Source organism: Agelaius tricolor, unplaced genomic scaffold (assembly GCF_023055355.1).
Source record: "Agelaius tricolor isolate 1412-34295 unplaced genomic scaffold, bAgeTri1.0.p SCAF_164, whole genome shotgun sequence".
Lineage (NCBI taxonomy): Eukaryota > Metazoa > Chordata > Aves > Passeriformes > Icteridae > Agelaius > Agelaius tricolor.
In genome coordinates this window covers 1-20,455 of record NW_027269424.1, presented here as the reverse complement: position 1 = coordinate 20,455, position 20,455 = coordinate 1, and the positions used below count along the sequence as shown (strand labels likewise).

At 46.0% G+C, this 20,455-nt stretch overlaps 1 protein-coding gene and 1 long non-coding RNA gene across 5 annotated transcripts; one reads left to right on the top strand and one right to left on the bottom strand.

Annotated features, from left to right (window-relative positions):
* Positions 1-986: 986 nt before the first annotated feature.
* METTL3 (methyltransferase 3, N6-adenosine-methyltransferase complex catalytic subunit) lies at positions 987-17,730 on the top strand. 4 transcript variants are annotated; one of them, XM_071420786.1, is made up of 11 exons: positions 987-1,176; positions 2,237-2,493; positions 3,669-3,998; positions 4,712-4,887; positions 6,451-6,679; positions 8,221-8,408; positions 11,109-11,147; positions 11,275-11,383; positions 12,920-12,985; positions 15,491-15,603; positions 16,577-17,730. In XM_071420786.1, exons 1-11 carry the CDS (start codon positions 1,074-1,076, stop codon positions 16,686-16,688), a joined length of 1,722 nt encoding a protein of 573 aa, XP_071276887.1. In that variant the 5' UTR covers positions 987-1,073; the 3' UTR covers positions 16,689-17,730. The 4 variants fall into 4 exon arrangements, with proteins under 4 accessions (XP_071276887.1, XP_071276888.1, XP_071276886.1 ...); XM_071420787.1 differs by lacking the exon at positions 12,920-12,985; XM_071420785.1 differs by lacking the exon at positions 16,577-17,730 and having other exon boundaries at positions 14,757-15,598.
* Positions 17,489-20,448, bottom strand: LOC139586996 (uncharacterized). Its single transcript, XR_011678120.1, has 2 exons — positions 19,945-20,448; positions 17,489-18,740 (listed from the first exon to the last, which is right to left on the bottom strand). It is a non-coding gene; the product is annotated as an uncharacterized lncRNA (long non-coding RNA).
* Positions 20,449-20,455: the final 7 nt, after the last annotated feature.

Sequence of the window (20,455 nt, the reverse complement as noted above, 5' to 3'; positions counted from 1 at the left end):
GTGAAAATCCCTCAGATTTGGGGGTGAATTCCTCAGTTTTGGGTGGAAATTCTCCGAATTTGGGTGGCGACAATGGAGACCCCGAAACTCCGGGGGAGTAATCTGGGGGGGGGGGCTCCAAAATTCCTCTGGGAGCCCCAAAATTCCCCAAAAATCCCCGATAAAACCGATTAAAAGCCTTTACTGATTCTCCTGCGTGTGATTTGGGGCTGAGGGGGAAAACCGGGAGAAGCGGGGCCTCAAAAATCAAAAGAATTCGCCCCAGAATCCGCCTCTTCAAAATGGCGGCGCCCTCAACAAAGATGGCGGCGCCCTCACTTGGGCGTGGCCAGCGCTCAAAATGGCGACGGTTGCCGTGGAAACGGTGCCCGGTGTCAAAATGGCGGCTGTTGCCATGGGAACGTGCCCGTACTCAAAATGGCGGCAGCGGCCCGGCCGTAAAGGGGCGTGGCCAGAGGCGGAAATGGCGCGCGTTGCCGCGGCAACGGAAGCCCGGAAGTTCCCGGGTTCAAAATGGCGGCGGCGCTCGCCGCTGCGCCCTCACCGGGGCTCAAAATGCTGCGGGTCGGGTTTGGAATGAAACGGCGGGAAGGGCGCGGTGTCGATGGAAACGGCATGGCGGCAATTTTCCGGTTTTAAAATCGCCGGTTGCCATGGAAATCGTGTTTGTGTGTTTCTGAGGGAGGGGGGTTCTGCCAGCTCTCAAAATGGCGGTGATTCCCATGGAAACAACGCGGTGCCAGTACTCAAAATGGCGGCGGTCTCCATTGAAATAATGGGAAGTGCCCAAACTCAAAATGGCGGCGGTTACCATGGAAATAAGGGTGGACGCCCGTACTCAAAATGGCGGCGGTCACCACGGAAGTAACGGTGCGTGCCAGCACTCAAAATGGCGGAGGTCGTGATTGGAATAAACGGCTTTGCCCACACTCAAAATGGCGGCGGCGGCTTCCGACCGCTTCCGGCCGCTTCCGCTTCCGGCGTTGTGAGGCGGGAGCGGGAGCGGGAGCGGGAGGATCGCGGCCGGCCGGTCTCTGTCGCGACAGGACCGCGATAGGATCGCGAGCGGGGCCATGTCGGACACGTGGAGCTCGATCCAGGCGCACAAGAAGCAGCTGGACTCGCTCCGGGAGCGGCTGCAGCGGCGGAGGAAGCAGGACCCGCTCGGGGCCGCCGGTGAGGGCCCGGGGGCGTGAGGGGCTGAGGAGAATTAAAGGGTTAATTATGGGGAAAGGGGTAATTAAGGGGTTAATGAGGGGGCAATGTTAATTAGGGGGGTTAATGAGGGGCTAAAGTTTGATTAAGGGGGTTAATGAAGTGGAAGGGGGTAATTGGGGAGGCTGGGGGGAATTAAAGGGGTTAATGAGGGGGGAAAAGGTAATTAAGAGGGTTAATGAAGGGCTAAGGATTAATTGGGTCGGTTAATGAGGGGAGAAAGGGGTAATTAGGGGGTTAATTAAGGGGGAAGGGATAATTAAAGGGGTTAATGAGGGGCGAAGGGTCGATTAGGGGGGTTAATGAAGGGCTAAGGGTTAATTAAAGGGGTTAATGAGGGGGGAAGGGGTAATTAGGGGGGTTAATGAGAGGCTGAGTGTTAATTAGGAGGGTTAATGAGGGGTCATGGGTCAATTAGGGATTAATGAGGGGTCAGAGGTCAGTGAGGGGTCAGGCATTAATTAGAGTCGGGAATTAATGAAGGGCTTGGGTTTAATCAGAGGGTGGAGGCTAATTAGGGATCATTGTTTAATTAGGAATGGGAGTAATTAAAGTAAGGGTTAATTAAGAAGAGGAATTCATTCAAATTGGGGTAAAGTAATAGTAGGGGTTAATGAAGAATGGGGTTAATGAATAATAGGGGCCAATTAAGAGTAGATTAATTAAGAATTGGGGTTAATTAAGACTGGGGGAATAATTAAAAATAGGGATTAGTTAAGAACTGGGGGCTAGTTCATAATTAGGCTTTAATTAAGAATGGGTGTCTAATTAATAAAAAAGATTAATTAAGAATGGAGAGATAACTAAGAATAGAGATTAATTAATAATGGGGGTTAATTAAGAATAGGAGTTAATTAAGAATAGAGGAGTAATTAAGAATAGAGAGTTAATTAAGAATAAGGGTTTAATAAGAATGGGGCTAGTTAAAAAATAGGGATAATTAGGAACTATTAATTAAGATTAATTAAGATTAATTAAGATTAATTAAGATGTTAATTAATATGATTTCTCCCCCCCACAGACCCCCGCCATGACCTCTCTCTGGCCACGCCTCCCCGCACCTCCAGCCCCGCCCCCTCTGGCCCAGATGGAGGCGTGTCCTCTCTCAGCTCCGCCCCTGGCTCCGCCCCCTCCCCTCCGGTGGGCGGGGCCGAGGGGGTCCCCGGGGAGCCCCCGGAGCCGGACCCGGCCCTGGAGCGGCGCCTCCTCCTCCACCTGTCGGACCTGGCCACGCCCCTGCCCACGGACGCCAGCGCCATCCGCAGCGCCATCGCCGGGGTACGCACCTGGGACAGGTGGGGACACACCTGGGGACACGGCTGGGACGGGGGGGACACACCTGGGGACAATGGGGACACACCTGGGGACAATGGGGACACACCTGGGGACACGGCTGGGACGGGGGGGACACACCTGGGGACACACCTGGGGATACACCTGGGACAGGTGGGGACACACCTGGGGACACGGCTGGGACGGGGGGGACACACCTGGGGACACACCTGGGGACACGGCTGGGACAGGTGGGGACACACCTGGGGACACACCTGGGACACACCTGGGGATACACCTGGGGACACACCTGGGACAGGTGGGGACACACCTGGGGACACACCTGGGGATACACCTGGGGACACGGCTGGGACAGGTGGGGACACACCTGGGGACACACCTGGGACAGGGGGGACACACCTGGGGACACGGCTGGGACAGGGGGGACACACCTGTGGACACACCTGGGACACACCTGGGGACACACCTGGGGATACACCTGGGACAGGTGGGGACACACCTGGGGACACGGCTGGGACGGGGGGGACACACCTGGGACACACCTGGGGACAATGGGGACACACCTGCGGACACACCTGGGACAGGGGGGACACACCTGGGACACACCTGGGGACAATGGGGACACCCCTGGGGACGGCTGGGATTGGGGGGACACACCTGGGACAGGTGGGATTGGTGGGACACACCTGGGGATACACCTGGGACAGGGGGGACACACCTGGGGACACACCTGGGGACACACCTGGGACAGGGGGGACACGCCCAGATGCTCTCAGGTCCCCAAATCCCACCTCAGTCGCTGCCAGGTGTATCCAGGTACCCCTCAGGTGTATCCAGGTTCCCCCCAGCTGTATCCAGGTGTATCCAGGTACCCCACCAGGTGTGCCCAGATGCCCTCAGGTGTACCCCAGCTGCCCCCAGGTGTATCCAGGTGCACCCCAGGTGTACACAGGTGTACCCCAGGTGTTCCCCAGGTACCCCCAGGTGTACTCAGCTGCCCCCAGGTGTATCCAGGTGCACCCCAGGTGTACACAGGTGTACCCCAGGTGCCCCCCAGATGTTCCCCAGGTACCCCCAGGTGTATCCAGGTGTGCTCCAGGTGTCCCCAGGTGCTTCCCCCACCCCTCCTCACCTGTCCCCCCCTCCTCACCTTTGGCCAGGGCGACGCCCAGGTGACGCTGCGCGCCGTCGAGAGCCTCCTGCACAAGTTCGCGGCGCAGGAGCTGATCGAGGTGCGCCGGGGGCTGCTCCACGACGGCCCCGCCCTCGTCACCTCCGCCGACCACTCCAAGCTGGCCGCCATGGCCGCCGCCGCCGCCTCATTGGCCGGCCGGCGCCGGGGGGCGGAGCTGGCGGGTGGGGCAGGGGGCGGGGCCGGGGAAGGGAAGGAGGCCAAGAGGTGCCGGAGGGCGGCGGCGGCGTCGGACGTGGATCTGGAGATCGAGAGTTTGCTGAGTCAGCAGTCGACCAAGGAGCAGCAGAGTAAGAAGGTGAGGGCGGGGCTTGGGAGGGGGTGGGGCTTGGGAGGGGGATTCAAGATGGCGGGGTTTCAAAATGGCGGGGTTTCAAAATGGCGGGGTTTCAAGGTGGTGGCGTTTCAAAATGGCGGCATTCAAGATGGCGGGGTTTCAAAATGGCGGGGTTTTGAGGTGGTGGGATTCAAGATGGCGGCGTTTCAAAATGGCGGGGTTTCGAGGTGGTGTCGTTTCAAAATGGCGGCTTTCAAGATGGTGGGGTTTCAAAATGGCGGGGTTTTGAGGTGGTGGCATTTCAAAATGGCGGCATTCAAGATGGCGGCGTTTCAAAACGGCGGGGTTTGAGTGGGTGGAGTCTAGAGGCGGCAGGTGGAGTTTAAGGGTGGAGCTTGATGGTGGGTGGGGCTTAAGCGTGGTAGGTGGGCTCTAGAGATTGTGGGTGGGATTTTTAGGCCGGTGGGCAGAGCTTAATGGTGGCGGGTGGGGTTAATGCAGGTGGGTGGAGTCTAAAGACAGTGGGTGGGGCTTAGGGATAGTGGGTGGAGCCTAGAGATGGGTGGATTCTAGAGGTTATGGGTGGAGCCTAGAGATGGTGGGTGGAGCCTAGAGATGGTGGTTGGGATTTAATGATGGTGGGTGGAGTCTAGAGATTGTGGGTGGGATTTAACAGGAGTGGGTGGAGCCTAGCGCCAATGGGGCGTGGCTTAACGAGGTGGGCGTGGCCTCAGGTGAGCCAGGAGATCCTGGAGCTGCTGAACACCACCACGGCCAAGGAGCAGTCGATCGTGGAGAAGTTCCGCTCGCGGGGCCGCGCCCAGGTGCAGGAGTTCTGCGACCACGGCACCAAGGAGGAGTGCGTCAAGGCCTCGGGCGGGGAGCGGCCCTGCCGCAGGCTGCACTTCCGGTCAGTCTGGGGGGGTTTTGGGGGTTTCTTTGGGGTTTGGAGGGGTTTAATTCAAATTTTGGGGTGATTATCTGGGGTTTTGGGGGCTTTGTATCAGGTTTTGGGGTGATTATTTGGAGTTTTGGGGCTTTTATTTGAGGTTCTGGGTAGGAGGGTGTCAAGGCCTCAGGCCCCCGGAAATGTTGTGTCAAGGCCTCAGGCCCTAGGCCTGCACTTCCGGGCAGTCTGGGGGAGATTTTGGGCGTTTATTTGGGATTTTGAGGGGTTTAATTCAGATTTTGGAGTATTTATTTGGGGTTTTGGGGGGTTTGTATCAGGTTTTGGGGTCATTATTTGGAGTTTTGGGGCTTTTATTTGGGGTTTTTTGGGAGGAGTGCCTCAAGGCCTCAGGCCCCTGGAAGTGCTGTGTCAAGGCCTCAGGCTCTAGGCCTGCACTTCTGGTCAGTCTGGGGAGATTTTGGGGGTTTATTTGGGGTTTGGAGGGGTTTAATTCAAATTTTGGGGTGATTATCTGGGGTTTTGGGGGCTTTTCTTTGGTGTTTTGAGGGGTTTGGTTCAGATTTTGAGGCTTTTACCAAAGGTTTTTGGGAGGAGTGCCTCAAGGCCTCAGGCCTCAGAACTGCCCTGTTAAGGCCTCAGGCCCTAGGCCTGCACTTCTGGTCAGTTTGGGGAGATTTTGGGGGTTTATCTGGGGTTTTGGGGGGTTTAATTCAAATTTTGGGGTGATTATCTGGGGTTTTGGGGGCTTTATATCAGATTCTTGGGAGTTTTGGGGCTTTTATTTGGGGTTTTTGGGAGGAGTGCCTCAAGGCCTCAGGCCCCTGGAAATGTGTCAAGGCCTCAGGCCTTAGGCCTGCACTTCCGGTCAGTCTGGGGGGTTTTGGGGGTTTATTTGGGATTTGGAGGGGTTTAATTCAAATTTTAGGGTGATTATCTGGGGTTTTGGGGGCTTTGTATCAGATTCTCGGGAGTTTTGGGGCTTTTATTTAGGGTTTTTTGGGAGGAGTGCCTCAAGGCCTCAGGCCCTCAGAACTGCCCTGTTAAGGCCTCAGGCCCTAGGCCTGCACTTCTGGTCAGTTTGGGGAGATTTTGGGGGTTTATTTGGGGTTTGGAGGGGTTTAATTCAAATTTTGGGGGATTTATTTGGGGTTTTGGGGTGATTATCTGGGGTTTTGGGGGCTTTTCTTTGGGGTTCTGAGGGGTTTGGTTCAGATTTTGAGGCTTTTACCGAGGGTTTTTTGGGAGGAGTGCCTCAAGGCCCCAAAAACCCCAACTTCCTCCAAAAAAAACCCCCATTTTCCCACCCAAATATTTCCTTTGTTTTTCCCCCCAAATCTCTCCGTTTTTCCCCTCCAAAATTCAAATTTTTCCCCTCAAAAAATTCAATTTTTTTTTCCCCCCCCGAACCCCTTTTTTTTTCTTTTTCCCCTCCAAAAAATTCCGTTTTTGCTCCAAAAATTCTCAAAAAATTCCCGTTTTTGCTCCAAAAAATCCCGGTTTTGCTCCAAAAATCCCGTTTTTCCCAAAAGCCCCGTTTTTCACCCCAAACCCTGTCCCCCACAGCCGCATCATCAACAAGCACACGGACGAGTCCCTGGGCGACTGCTCCTTCCTCAACACCTGCTTCCACATGGACACCTGCAAGTACGTGCACTACGAGATCGACACCTGCGCGGCCACGCCCCCGCGCAGCCCCGCCCACCCGCGGCCACGCCCCCGCTCCCCGCCCCCGGCCCCGCCCACCCGCGGGCCCCCGCCCGACGCTGGGGCCGACCGGCTCTTCCCGCCTCAGGTGAGGGAAATGCAAATGAGCTGGGGTTTTCTATAATTGTATAAATAATTATGTATAAAATTTATGATCAATTATTATAAATTTATATGTTGTATTATTATATTTATTGTTACATGTATAATATGTATATATTATAATATATATAATATATTATAATATATTATAATATAATATTATAATATTATATTTTATAATTATGTAGTATATAATAGTATATTATATAATTGTATGCTATAATAATATAATATAATATAATATAATATAATATAATATAATATAATATAATATAATATATATATTATAATATATATGTAATTATACCTTATACAATATATAATTTGTATATTTTATTATTATATGTATATAATAAATATCTTACTACATGTATATATATATTATTTATATATATATATAATATGTATATACATTACTGTTTTTCACCATTTTTTTCCCATTTTTTCGCCTTTTTTTGCAATATTTCTCCATTTTGACCTTTTTTTCGTGTTTTCGCCCCATTTTTCCACTGGATTTGTTGCTCCATCCTCTGTCTGCATGTGTCCATCCTGGGCAACTTCCTGAGCCCCAATTCCTCCAATTTTTTTGCCGTTTTTTGCCATTTTTTGCAGTTTTTTACTATTTTTTGCTATTTTTCCCATTTTTTCCCATTTTCTCCCCATTTTTTCAGTGGATCTGCTACAACATCCGTTACCTGGGTGTGTCCATCCTGGGCAACTTCCTGAGGCATTTCTGTCCCTGTTTCTGACCCCTTTTCCCCCTGTTTTTGCCGTTTTTTGCCATTTTTTGCCATTTTTTGCAATTTTTCTCTATTTTCACCATTTTTCCGTGTTTTCTCCCCGTTTTTCCAGTGGATCTGTTGCTACCTCCTCTACCTGCATGTGTCCATCCTGGGCAGATTCCTGAGGCATTTCTGTCCCCGTTTCACCCCTGTTTTTGCCGTTTTTCGCCATTTTTCTCTATTTTCACCGTTTTTTCCCATTTTTTCACTTTTTCACCCCGTTTTTTCCAGTGGATCTGCTGCGACATCCGCTACCTGGACGTGTCCATCCTGGGCAACTTCCTGAGCCCAAATTCCTCCAATTTTTTTGCCGTTTTTCGCCATTTTTCTCTATTTTCACCGTTTTTTCCCATTTTTTCACTTTTTCTCCCCATTTTTCCAGTGGATCTGCTGCAACATCCGCTACCTGCATGTGTCCATCCTGGGCAACTTCCTGAGGCATTTCTGTCCCTGTTTCTGACCCCTTTTCCCCCTGTTTTTGCCGTTTTTTGCCGTTTTTCACCATTTTTCTCTATTTTCACCGTTTTTTCCCATTTTTTCACTTTTTCTCCCCGTTTTTTCAGTGGATCTGCTGCGACATCCGCTACCTGGACGTGTCCATCCTGGGCATCTTCCCGAGGCATTTCTGTGCCCACTTCTGACCCATTTTCCCCCCATTTTCGCCGTTTTTTGCCGTTTTTCACCATTTTTCTCTATTTTCACCGTTTTTTCCCATTTTTCCGTGTTTTCGCCCCGTTTTTCCCAGTGGATCTGCTGCGACATCCGCTACCTGGACGTGTCCATCCTGGGCAAGTTCGCCGTGGTGATGGCCGACCCTCCCTGGGACATCCACATGGAGCTGCCCTACGGGACCCTGACGGACGACGAGATGCGGCGCCTCAACATCCCCGTGCTGCAGGACGAGGGCTTCCTCTTCCTCTGGGTCACCGGCAGGTCGGGGGCCCCAAAATCCCCGGGATTCGCCCCAAAAAACACGGGGGTTCCAGCCCGGGCTGAAAGGGTTTGGAAGGAATCGGCCGCGGGCCTGAAATCCTGAGGATTCGCCCCAAAAATCCCAGAGATTCACCCCAAAACCCCTGAGAATTTATCCCAAATTCATTGCGAACCAAAAACCCAAAGATTCACCCCAAAAAACCCAAGGATTCGCCCCAAAATCCGTTGGGAATTGTCCTAAATTTGTACTGACTGAAAACCTGAGGGTTCACCCCAAAATCCCCGGGATTCGCCCCAAAAAACACGGGGGTTCCGGCCCGGGCTGAAAGGGTTTGGAGGGAATCGGCTGCGGGCCTGAAATCCCGAGGATTCGCCCCAAAAATCCCAGAGATTCACCCCAAAACCCCTGAGAATTTATCTCGAATTCATTGTGAACCAAAATCCCCGGGATTCGCCCCAAAAAACACGGGGGTTCCAGCCCGGGCTGAAAGGGTTTGGAAGGAATCGGTCGCGGGCCTGAAATCCCGAGGATTCGCCCCAAAATCTGTGGGGAGTTGTGCTAAATTGATACTGAGTCTAAAAACCTGAGGGTTCACCCCAAAAACCCAAGGATTCGCCCCAAAAATCACAAAGATTCACCCCAAAATCTGTGGGGAGTTGTGCTAAATTGATAGAGTCTAAAAACCTGAGGGTTCACCCCAAAAAACACAAAGATTCACCCCAAAACCCAAGGATTCACCCCAAAATCTGTGGGGAATTGTCCTAAATTGATACTGAGTCTAAAACCTGAGGATTCACCCCAAAAACTTGAGGGTTCACCCCAAAAAACACAAAGATTCACCCCAAAAACCCAAGGATTTGCCCCAAAATCCGTTGGGAGTTGTACTAAATTGATAGAGTCTAAAACCTGAGGGTTCACCCCAAAAACCCAGAGATTCACCCCAAAACCCCTGAGAATTTATCTCGAATTCATTGTGACCCAAAAACCCAAAGATTCACCCCAAAATCCCCGGGATTCACCCCAAAAAACGCGGGGGTTCCAGCCCAGGCTGAGGGGGTTTGGAAGGAATCGGTCGCGGGCCTGAAATCCCGAGGATTCGCCCCAAAATCTGTGGGGAGTTGTGCTAAATTGATACTGAGTCTAAAAACCTGAGGGTTCACCCCAAAAACCCAAAGATTCACCCCAAAAAACCCAAGGATTCGCCCCAAAATCTGTGGGGAGTTGTGCTAAGTTCGTACTGACTGAAAACCTGAGGATTCACCCCAAAAACCTGAGGATTCACCCCAAAACCCCTGAGAATTTATCTCGAATTCATTGTGACCCCAAAAACCCAAAGATTCACCCCAAAACCCACAGGATTTGCCCCAAAATCCATGGGGAGTTGTCCTAAATTCATACTGACTGAAAACCTGAGGGTTCACCCCAAAAATCCCAGAGATTCACCCCAAAAACCCTGAGGATTTATCTCGTATTCATTGTGATCCCAAAAACCCAAGGATTCACCCCAAAACCTGAGGATTCACCCAAAAAACCCAAGGATTCGCCCCAAAATCCGTGGGGAGTTGTCCTAAATTGAGACTGAGTCTAAAACCTGAAGATTCACCCCAAAAACTTGAGGGTTCACCCCAAAAAACACAAAGATTCACCCCAAAACCCACAGGATTTGCCCCAAAACCCACAGAATTTACCCCAAATCTGTGGGGAATTGTGCTAAATTGATACTGACTGAAAACCTGAGAATTCACCCCAAAAATCCCAAGGATTCACCCCAAAAATCCCAAGGATTCACCCCAAAATCTGTGGGGAATTGTCCTAAAAATCCCAATTTTCCTCTTTTCCAACCCCCCTTTTCCCCCCTAAAAAATCCCAATTTTCCCCCATTTCCAAACCCCTTTTTTCCCCCAAAAATCCCAATTTTCCTCTTTTCCAAACCCCTTTTTTTTCCCTAAAAATCCCAATTTTCCCCTATTTCCAAACACCTTTTTTCCCCCCCTAAAAAATCCCAATTTTCCTCTTTTCCAACCCCGTTTTTTCCCCCTAAAAATCCCAATTTTCCCCCATTTCCAAACCCCTTTTTTCCCCCCTAAAAATCCCAATTTTCCCCCATTTCCAAACACCTTTTTTCCCCCCTAAAAAATCCCAATTTTCCCCCATTTCCAAACCCCTTTTTCCCCCTAAAAATCCCAATTTTCCCCCATTTCCAAACCCCCTTTTTCCCATTAAAAAATCCCAATTTCCCCCCATTTCCAAACCCCTTTTTTTCCCTAAAAATCCCAATTTTCCCCCATTTCCAATCCCCTTTTTCCCATTAAAAAATCCCAATTTTCCCCCATTTCCAAACCCCTTTTTTCCCCCCTAAAAATCCCAATTTTCCCCCATTCCCAAACCCCTTTTTCCCCCCTAAAAAATCCCAATTTTCCCCCATTTCCAAACCCCTTTTTTTTCCCTAAAAATCCCTATTTTCCCCCATTTCCAATCCCCTTTTTCCCCCCCTAAAAAATCCCAATTTTCCCCTATTCCAAACCCCTTTTTTTCCCTAGAAATCCCAATTTTCCCCCATTTCCAATCCCCTTTTTCCCATTAAAAAATCCCAATTTTCCCTCTTTTCCAAACCCCTTTTTTTCCCTAAAAATCCCAATTTTCCCCCATTTCCAACCCCCTTTTTTTTCCCTAAAAATCCCAATTTTCCCCCATTTCAGGGCCATGGAGCTGGGCCGTGAATGCCTCAACCTTTGGGGGTGAGTTTTGAGATTTTTTTTTTTCCCCTTAAAAATGCCCCAAAAAAACCCTAAAAAAATCCAAAAAAAATCCGAAAAAACCCCAAAAACCCCAAAAAGTCGCGGAATTGACCCAAAATTCCCTCAGGTACGAGCGGGTGGACGAAATCATTTGGGTGAAGACGAATCAACTGCAGCGAATCATCCGCACGGGGCGCACGGGGCACTGGCTGAACCACGGCAAGGAGCACTGCCTGGTACCCCAGAAACGGCCCCAAAACCCCAAAAATGGGCCCAAAAATGAGCCAAAAACTGAGCCCAAAAATGAGCCCAAAAATGAGCCCAGAAACACCAAAAACGGGCCCAAAAATGAGCCAAAAATGAGCCCAAAAATGAGCCAAAACCTGAGCCCAAAAATGAGCCAAAAAATGGGCCCAGAAACCCCAAAAACGGGCCCAAAAATGAGCCAAAAATGAGCCCAAAAATGGGCCCAAAACTGAGCCCAAAAATGAGCCAAAAAATGGGCCCAGAAACCCCAAAAACGGGCCCAAAAATGAGCCCAAAAACCCTAAAAATGAGCCCAAAAATGAGCCCAAAAAGGAGCCCAAAAACCCCAAAAATGAGCCAAAAAATGGGCCCAGAAACACCAAAAATGAGCCAAAAAATGGGCCCAGAAACACCAAAAATGAGCCCAAAAATGAGCCCAAAAATGAGCCCAGAAACACCAAAAACGGGCCCAAAAATGAGCCCAGAAACACCAAAAATGAGCCCAAAAATGAGCCCAAAAATGAGCCCAAAAACCCCAAAAACGGGCCCAAAAATGAGCCCAAAAATGGCCCAAAAATGGCCCAAAAATGAGCCAAAAATGGGCCCAAAAATGAGCCCAAAAATGAGCCCAAAAACCCCGAAAATGAGCCCAAAAATGAGCCCAAAAATGAGCCCAAAAATGAACCCAAAAATGGGCCCAAAAATGAGCCAAAAATGGCCCCAAAAACCCCAAAAATGAGCCCAGAAACACCAAAAATGAGCCCAAAAATGACCCCAAAAATGGGCCCAAAAATGAGCCCAAAAATGGGCCCAAAAACGGGCCCAAAAATGAGCCCAAAAATGGGCCCAAAAACCCCAAAAACGGGCCCAAAAATGGCCCAAAAATGAGCCCAAAAATGAGTCCAAATATGGCCCAAAAATGAGCCCAAAAATGGGCCCAAAAACCCCAAAAATGAGCCCAAAAATGGCCCCAAAAACCCCAAAAATGAGTCCAAATATGGCCCAAAAATGAGCCCAAAAATGGGCCCAAAAATGAGCCCAAAAACCCCAAAACTGAGCCCAAAAATTGACCCCAAAAACCCCAAAAGTGACCCCAAAAGTGACCCCAAAATCCCCAAATCCGACCCCAAAACTCTGCCCCAAACCTGGGGCACCCCCGGGAGAGAATTTGGGGGGATTTGGGTTTTTGTGGGGTGGTTTTAGGGCATTTTGGGCCAAATTTCGGGGATTTTGGGACTTCCTGCGTGGATTTTTGGGATTTTGGCGATTCTGGGGCAGTTTTGGGAGATTTTGGGGGTCCCTGGGTGGATTTTGGGTTTTTTTTTTTGGGGTGGGTTTAGGGGATTTTGGGGTCTGTGGGCGGTTTGAGGGGATTTTGGGCTGTTTTGATTTTTTGGGGTGGATTTTGTGGATTTTGGGGCAGTTTTGGGCGATTTTGGGGTGGGTTTTGTGTGGTTCGGGTGTTTTGGGGCATTTTTAGGGGATTTTGGGGCTCCGGGAGCCTCCAAATTTTGCTCCTCCCACAGGTGGGGGTGAAGGGGAACCCCCAAGGCTTCAACCGGGGCCTGGACTGTGACGTCATCGTGGCCGAGGTGAGCCCCAAAATGCCCGGATTTCACCCCAAAAATCAAAACCCCAGAAACTGAACCCCAAAATCCCTGAAATTCCACACCAAAATCCCTGAAATTTAACCCCAAAATCCCTGAAATTCCACCCCAAAACCCCCAGAAACTGAACCCCAAAATCCCAGAAATTCCACCCCAAAACCCCCAGAAACTGAACCCCAAAATCCCCCCCAAAATCCCTGAAATTTAACCCCAAAACCCCTGAAATTCCACCCCAAAATCCCTGAAATTCCACCCCAAAATCCCCTGAAATTCCACCCAAAATCCCCTGAAATTCCACCCCAAAATCCCTGAAATTCCACCCCAAAATCCCCTGAAATTCCACCCCAAAACCCCCAGAAATTCCACCCCAAAATCCCCTGAAATTCCACCCCAAAATCCCTGAAATTCCACCCCAAAATCCCTGAAATTCCACCCCAAAACCCCTGAAATTCCGCCCCAAAATCCCCTGAAATTCCACCCCAAATCCTGGGAAATTTGACCCAAAATCCGGGGATTTAAACTCAAAATCTGGGGGTTAAAATCCAAAATTTGGGGGTTTAAACTCAAAATCTGGGGGGTTTAAAACCAGAATCCGGAATTATCTCGGGAAAAAGTGAAAAATGGGGAAATTACCTCAAAAAAAAAAGGGGAAAAATGAGGGAATTATCTTGTGAAACAGTGAAAAATCAGGAAATTACCTCGTAAAATGGTGAAAAATTGAGAAATTGCCTCATAAAATAGTGAAAAAGTGAGGGAATTGTGTGAGGGAATGGTAAAAATGAAGGAATTACCTCAGAAAAAGAATAAAAAATGAGGGAAAAATGGTGAAAAAATGCAGAAATTACCTCAGGAAGAGGAGGAAAATGAGGAAATTTCCTCATGAAACGGTGAAAAATGAGGGAATTTCCTCATGAAATGGTGAAAAATGAGGACATTACCTCATAAAAAAGTGAAAAATGAGGGAATTGCCTCAGGAAAATGGCGGGAAAGCAAAAAATCGCCTCAAGAAATGGGAAAAAAATGGGGAAATTACCTCATAAAACAGGCAAAAATGAGGAAATTACCTCATAAAACAGAGAAAAATAAGGAAATTACCTCATAAAATGGCAAAAAATGAAGAAATTACCTCACAAAATGGTGAAAAACGAGGGATTTACCTCATGAAATGGTGGAAAATGGGAGAATCCCCTCAGAAAAGGGCGGGAAACCAAAAAATCGCCTCAAGAAATGGGAAAAAATGAGGGAATTACCTCATAAAACACTGAAAAATGGTGAAATTACAACAGGAAACATTTAAAAATGAGGGAATTTCCTCATGAAATGGTGAAAAATGAGGAAATTACCTCATAAAAAAGTGAAAAATGAGGGAATTGCCTCAGGAAAATGGCGGGAAACCAAAAAATCGCCTCAGAAAATGGGAAAAAAATGGGGAAATTACCTCATAAAACAGTCAAAAATGAGGAAATTACCTCATAAAACAGCGAAAAATAAGGAAATTACCTCACAAAATGGTAAAAAAATGAAGAAATTACCTCACAAAATGGTGAAAAACGAGGGACTTACCTCATGAAATGGTGAAAAATGGGAGAATCCCCTCAGAAAATGGCGGGAAACCAAAAAATCGCCTTAGAAAATGCAGCAAAATCATCAAAAACCCAGCAAAAAAATCAGCAAAAAATGGCAAAAAAAGGTAAAAAACCCCCAACATCACCTAAGGAAAAGTGAAAATTTCCTTTTTTGTCCCGAATTGGCCCAGGTTCGCTCCACCAGCCACAAACCCGATGAGATTTATGGGATGAGAAATCCCCCCAAAAATCCTCAAAAAATCCACTTTAAATCCCCAAAAAATCCCTCAAAAATCCCCCAAAAATCCACTTTAATCCTCAAAAAAATCCTTAAAAAATCTGCTTTAAATCCCCTCAAAAATCCCCCAAAAATCCAATTTAAATCCCCCAAAAATTCAAAAAAAATCCCCAAAAATCCCCAAAAAATCCCCCAAAAAATCCCAAAAAATTCTCAAAAATTCCGAAATGATTGAAATGATGAAAATTTCCTTTTTTTGTCCCGAATTGGCCCAGGTTTGCTCCACCAGCCACAAACCCGATGAGATTTATGGGATGAGAAATCCTCCCAAAAATCCTCAAAAAATCCACTTTAAATTCCCACAAAAATTCACTTTAAATTCTCAAAAAATTCCTCAAAAAATCTGCTTTAAATGCCCAAAAATCCCTTTTAAAATCCCCTTTAAAATCCCCAAAAAATCCACTTTAATTCTGAAAAAAATCCTCAAAAAATCTGCTTTAAATCCCCACAAAAGTCCCCAAAAATCCCCAAAAAATCCAATTTAAATACCCCGAAAATCACAAAAAATCCAATTTAAATCCCCAAAAATCCCGAAAAAAATCCCGAAAAAAATCCCAAAAAATTCTCAAAAATTCTGAAATGATGAAAATTATTAAAATTTCCTTTTTTTGCCCCAAATTCCCCCAGGTTCGCTCCACCAGCCACAAACCCGATGAGATTTATGGGATGATCGAGCGCCTCTCGCCCGGCACCAGGAAAATCGAACTCTTCGGCCGCCCCCACAACGTCCAGCCCAACTGGTAACAAAATTCGGGATTTTTGGGGAATTTTTGGGGCTTTTTTGGGGTTTTTTTGAAGTTTTTGGAAGGTGGATTTTTGGGTTTTTTTTAAAAAAATTTTGGGATTTTTTGGGGATTTTTTGGGGATTTTTTAGGGATTTAAATTGGATTTTTTGAGGATTTTTTAGGGATTTTTGGGGATATTTTTAGGATTTAAAGTGGATTTCAAGTGGATTTTTTGAGGGTTTTTTAGGATTTAAATTGGATTTTTTGAGGATTGTTTTTGGGATTTAAATTGGATTTTTGGGGGATTTTGGGGGGATTTTTTTGGGGATTTAAATTGGATTTTTTTGGGATTTTGCAGAATTTAAATTGGATTTTTTGGGGATATTTTGGGGGGATTTTTGGGAATTTTTGGGGTTTTTTTGAAGTTTTTGGAAGGTGGATTTTTGGGTTTTTTTACTTTAATTTTTTGGGATTTTTGAGGACTTTTTAGGGATTTAAATTGGATTTTTTGAGGATTTTTTAGGGATTTTTTGAGAATTTTTTAGGGATTTTTGGGGATTTTTTGAGGGTATTTTAGGGATTTAAATTGGATTTTTGAGGATTTTTTGTGGGATTTAAATTGGATTTTTTGAGGATTTTTTTAGGATTTAAAGTGGATTTTTTGAGGATTTTTTAGGGATTTTTGTGGATTTTTTGAGGGTATTTTTTGGGGTTTTGAAGTGGATTTTTGGAAGATTTTTTTTTGGGATTTAAAGTGGATTTTTGGGCGGATTTAAATTGAATTTTTGGGCAGATTTAAATTGAATTTTTGGGGGATTAAATTGAATTTTTGGGGGATTTAAATTGAATTTTTGGGCGATTTAAATTGAATTTTTGGGGGATTTAAAGCAGATTTTTTTGGGATATTTTGGGTATTTTTGGGGGCTATTTTGGGGCTGTTTTGGGTGGGTTTTTGGGGTGATTTTGGGGCGTTTTTGGTGTTTTGCAGGATCACCCTGGGGAACCAGCTGGACGGGATCCACCTGCTGGACCCCGACGTGGTGGCGCAGTTCAAGCAGCACTACCCGGACGGGGTCATCAACAAACCCAAACCCATCTGAAATCCTGGGATTTTGGGGCTTTTTGGGGTTCTGGGATCGGGATTTTTGGGGGTTTTTTTTGGGGAGGAGTTTGAGCTTTTTTGGGGTTTTTTTTCGGGTTTTTTTGGGGTTTTTTGGGGTTTTTTTCAGGGTTTTTTTTGGGTTTTTTTTTGGTTTTTTTAAAATTTTTTTAAATTTTCTTTGATGATTTTAGGGGGTTTTTTTGGGGGGTTTTTGGGGGTTTTTTCTGGGTTTTTTGGGGTTTTTTTAATGATTTTTTGGGGTTTTTTTGGGGGAGGAGTTTGGGCTTTTTTGGGGTTTTTTTGGGGGTTTTTTTAGGGTTTTTTTTGGTTTTTTGGGGTTTTTTTTGGGTTTTTTTTTGGGTTTTTTTTTAGGTTTTTATAAAATTTTTTTATGATTTTTTGGGGATTTTTTGGGGAAGAGTTTGGGGTTTTTTTGGGGTTTTTTTTTTTGGTTTTTTGGGGGATTTTTTGGGGGGATTTTTAAATTTTTTGATGATTTTTTGGGGTTTTTGTTTGGGTTTGTTTGAGTTTTATTAGGGGTTTTTTGGGTTTTTTTTTTGTTTTTTTTTTGTTTTTTTTAAAATTTTCTTTACGATTTTTTTTTTGATTTTTTGGGGGAGTTTGGGTTTTCTTGGTTTTTTTTTTTGGTTTTTTTTTGGTTTTTTTGGGTTTTTTAGTTTTTTTTAATGATTTTTTGGGGTTTTTTTGGGGAGGAGTTTGGGCTTTTTTTGGGGTTTTTTTGGGGGGTTTTTTTAGGGTTTTTTGGGGTTATTTTTGGGTTTTTTTTGGGTTTTTAAAAATTTTTTTTAATGATTTTTTGGGGTTTTTGTTTGGGTTTTTTTAGGGTTTTTTAATTTGGGATTTTGGGGCTTTTAAAAATTTTTTTTATTGGGATTTTTTGGGGTTTTTTTGGGGGTTTGGGAAGGGGTTGGAAACGAAATAATTTGGAAAGAAAATGTGGGGTTTTTTTTTGTGGCAAAGAAGGTGGAAAATGTTAAAATGCTAAAAAAAAAAAGGAAAAAATGGCGACCGTGAGAAAATATGCAAAATAAAAAATGCAAAATTGAGAACAAAAAAAGCCTTTTGTGGTTTTTGGGGATTTTGGGGAGTTTCATGGAGGTTTGGGGGGTTAAAATTGGAATTTTTTGGGGTTAAAATTGGATTTTTTGGGTCTAAATTGGAATATTTTGGTTTAAATTGGAATTTTTGGGGTTAAAATTGGATTTTTTTGGTCTAATTGGATTTTTGGGGGTTAAATTGGAATTTTTGGGGTTAAAATTAGTATTCTTTTGGTCTAATTGGATTTTTTTTGGTCTAAGTTGAATTTTTGGGGTTAAAATGGGATTTTTTGGTCTAAGTTGGATTTTATGGGGTTAAAATTGGATTTTTTTGGTCTAAATTGGAATTTTTGGGGTTAAAATGGGATTTCTTTGGTCTAATGGGATTTTTGGGGTTAAAATGGGATTTTTGGGGTTAAAATTGAATATTTTGGTCTAAATTGGATTTTTTTGGGGGTTAAAATGGGATTTTTTGGATCTAATTGGAATTTTTGGGGTTAAAATGAGATTTTTTAGGGTTAAATTGGAATTTTTTGGTCTAAATTGGAATTTTTGGGGTTAAAATGAGATGTTTTGGGTCTAAGTTGAATTTTTGGGGTTAAAATTTAATTTTTTGGGTCTAAGTTGGAATTTTTTGGGTCTAGAAATGAATTTTTTGGGTCCAAACCGCGTTTCTGGTGCTCAAACCCGATTTTTATTGAAGCACAAAAAAATAAATTTCCCATCCCGGTTTTTTTCTGCTTTTCCCCCTTTTTTCCCCCCTCCCCAAATTCCATTTTTTTTACAACCCCCACCCCCCCCTTTTTGGGGCAAAAAGGCCCAAAAAAAGCCAAAGTCCCTCGAGTTCTGCGGCTCCGTTCGATTCCGAGCGCCGAGACCCCAAAATCGCCCGAATTCACCCCAAAATTTGGGGTCACTTGACGAAGACGACGCTGCTGCTGCTGCTGCTGCTGCTGCTGCCCCGGGCCGCCAGCCAGGCCAGGAACACGTCCCTGAAATGGGGGAAAAAAACGAGATTTTGGTAAAAAACCACGATTTTTGGGGTCAAAAATGGAATTTTGGGGTAAAAAATGGGGGTTTTGGTAAAGAAACGGCAGTTTGGGGGTAGAAATATGGGTTTGGGTAAAGAAAATGGGAATTTTGAGATGAAAAACGTGATTTTGAGAAAAAAAAAGGATTTTGGGTGGAAAAAAGGTGATTTTTGGGTTAAAAAGTGCAATTTTGTGTCAAGAAATGGAGTTTTGGGTTAAAAACCAGCCATTTTGGGTTAAAACGGTTTAGATTTTAAAAAATGGCAATTTTGGGGCAAAAAATGGAGATGTTTGGGTTAAAAGATGGTGGTTTTGGGTACAAACCCGGCGATTTTGGCTAAAAATGGCTGTTTTTGTTCAACAAAGCCATTTTTGGGTCAAACCCCACCATTTTTGAACACACTTTGTTTTTGGGTCAATAAATGCCATTTCTGGGTCAAAACCCAGCGTTTTCGTGTCAGAAATTGCCATTTTTGGGCTCCAAAACTGCCGATTTTTTGCCTCTAAAACAGCCGATTTTTGGTCTAAAAACTCAGGTTTTTCGGCTAAAACCTCCATTTTTTTTTGCCCAAAATCCCTGTTTTTCCCCCCAGACTGACCGGCAGTGCCTGACCAGGCTCTCACTGGAGCAGAACCCCCCTTCCCAGCCCCTGTTTTTCCCCCCAAACCCGCTGATTTTTGCCTCCAAAAATGGCCGATTTCGGCTCTAAAATCTCTGTTTTTTCAGCTAAAATCTCCATTTTTTTTGCCCAAAATCCCCGCTTTTCCCCCCAGACTCACTGGCAGTGCCTGACCAGGCTCTCACTGGAGCAGAACCCCCCTTCCCAGGCCCCGTTTTTCCCTCCAAAAATGGCTGATTTTGCCTCTAAAACTGACGGTTTTTTGGCTCCGAAACTGCCGATTTTTGCCTCTAAAACCACCAATTTTTGGGCTAAAAACTCCGAGTTTTTTTTGCCCAAAATCCCCGTTTTTGGCCCCAGACTGACCGGCAGTGCCTGACCAGGCTCTCACTGGAGCAGAACTCCCCTTCCCAGCCCCCATTTTTCCCTCCAAAAATGGCCGATTTCAGCTCTAAAAACTCCATTTTTTGGCATAAAAACTCCATTTTTTCGCTGAAAATCTCCGTTTTTTTTCCCAAAATCCCCGTTTCTGGCCCCAGACTGACCGGCAGTGCCTGACCAGGCACTCGCTGGAGCAGAACTCCTCATCCCAGCCCCCATTTTTCCCTCCAGAAATGTCCATTTTTGGCTCCAGAACCGCCGGTTTTTCAGCTCCAAAATTGCCGATTTTTCGTGTAAAACCGCCAATTTTTGGGGTAAAATCGCCGTTTTCCTCGTGTAAAATCTCCAGGTTTTTTTTCCCAAAATCCCTGTTTTTCACCCCAAACTGACCGGCAGTGCCTGACCAGGCACTCGCTGGAGCAGAACCCCCCTTTCCAGTCCCTGTTTTTCCCCCCAAAATGGCCGATTTTGCCTCTAAAAACTCCATTTTTTCGCCTAAAACCTCCGTTTTTTTTGCCCAAAATCCCCGTTTCTGGCCCCAGACTGACCGGCAGTGCCTGACCAGGCACTCGCTGGAGCAGAACTGCTCGTCCCAGCCCCCATTTTTCCCCCCAAAATGGCCGTTCTTGGCTCCAAAATGGCCGTTTTTGCCTCTAAAACCGCTGATTTTTGGCT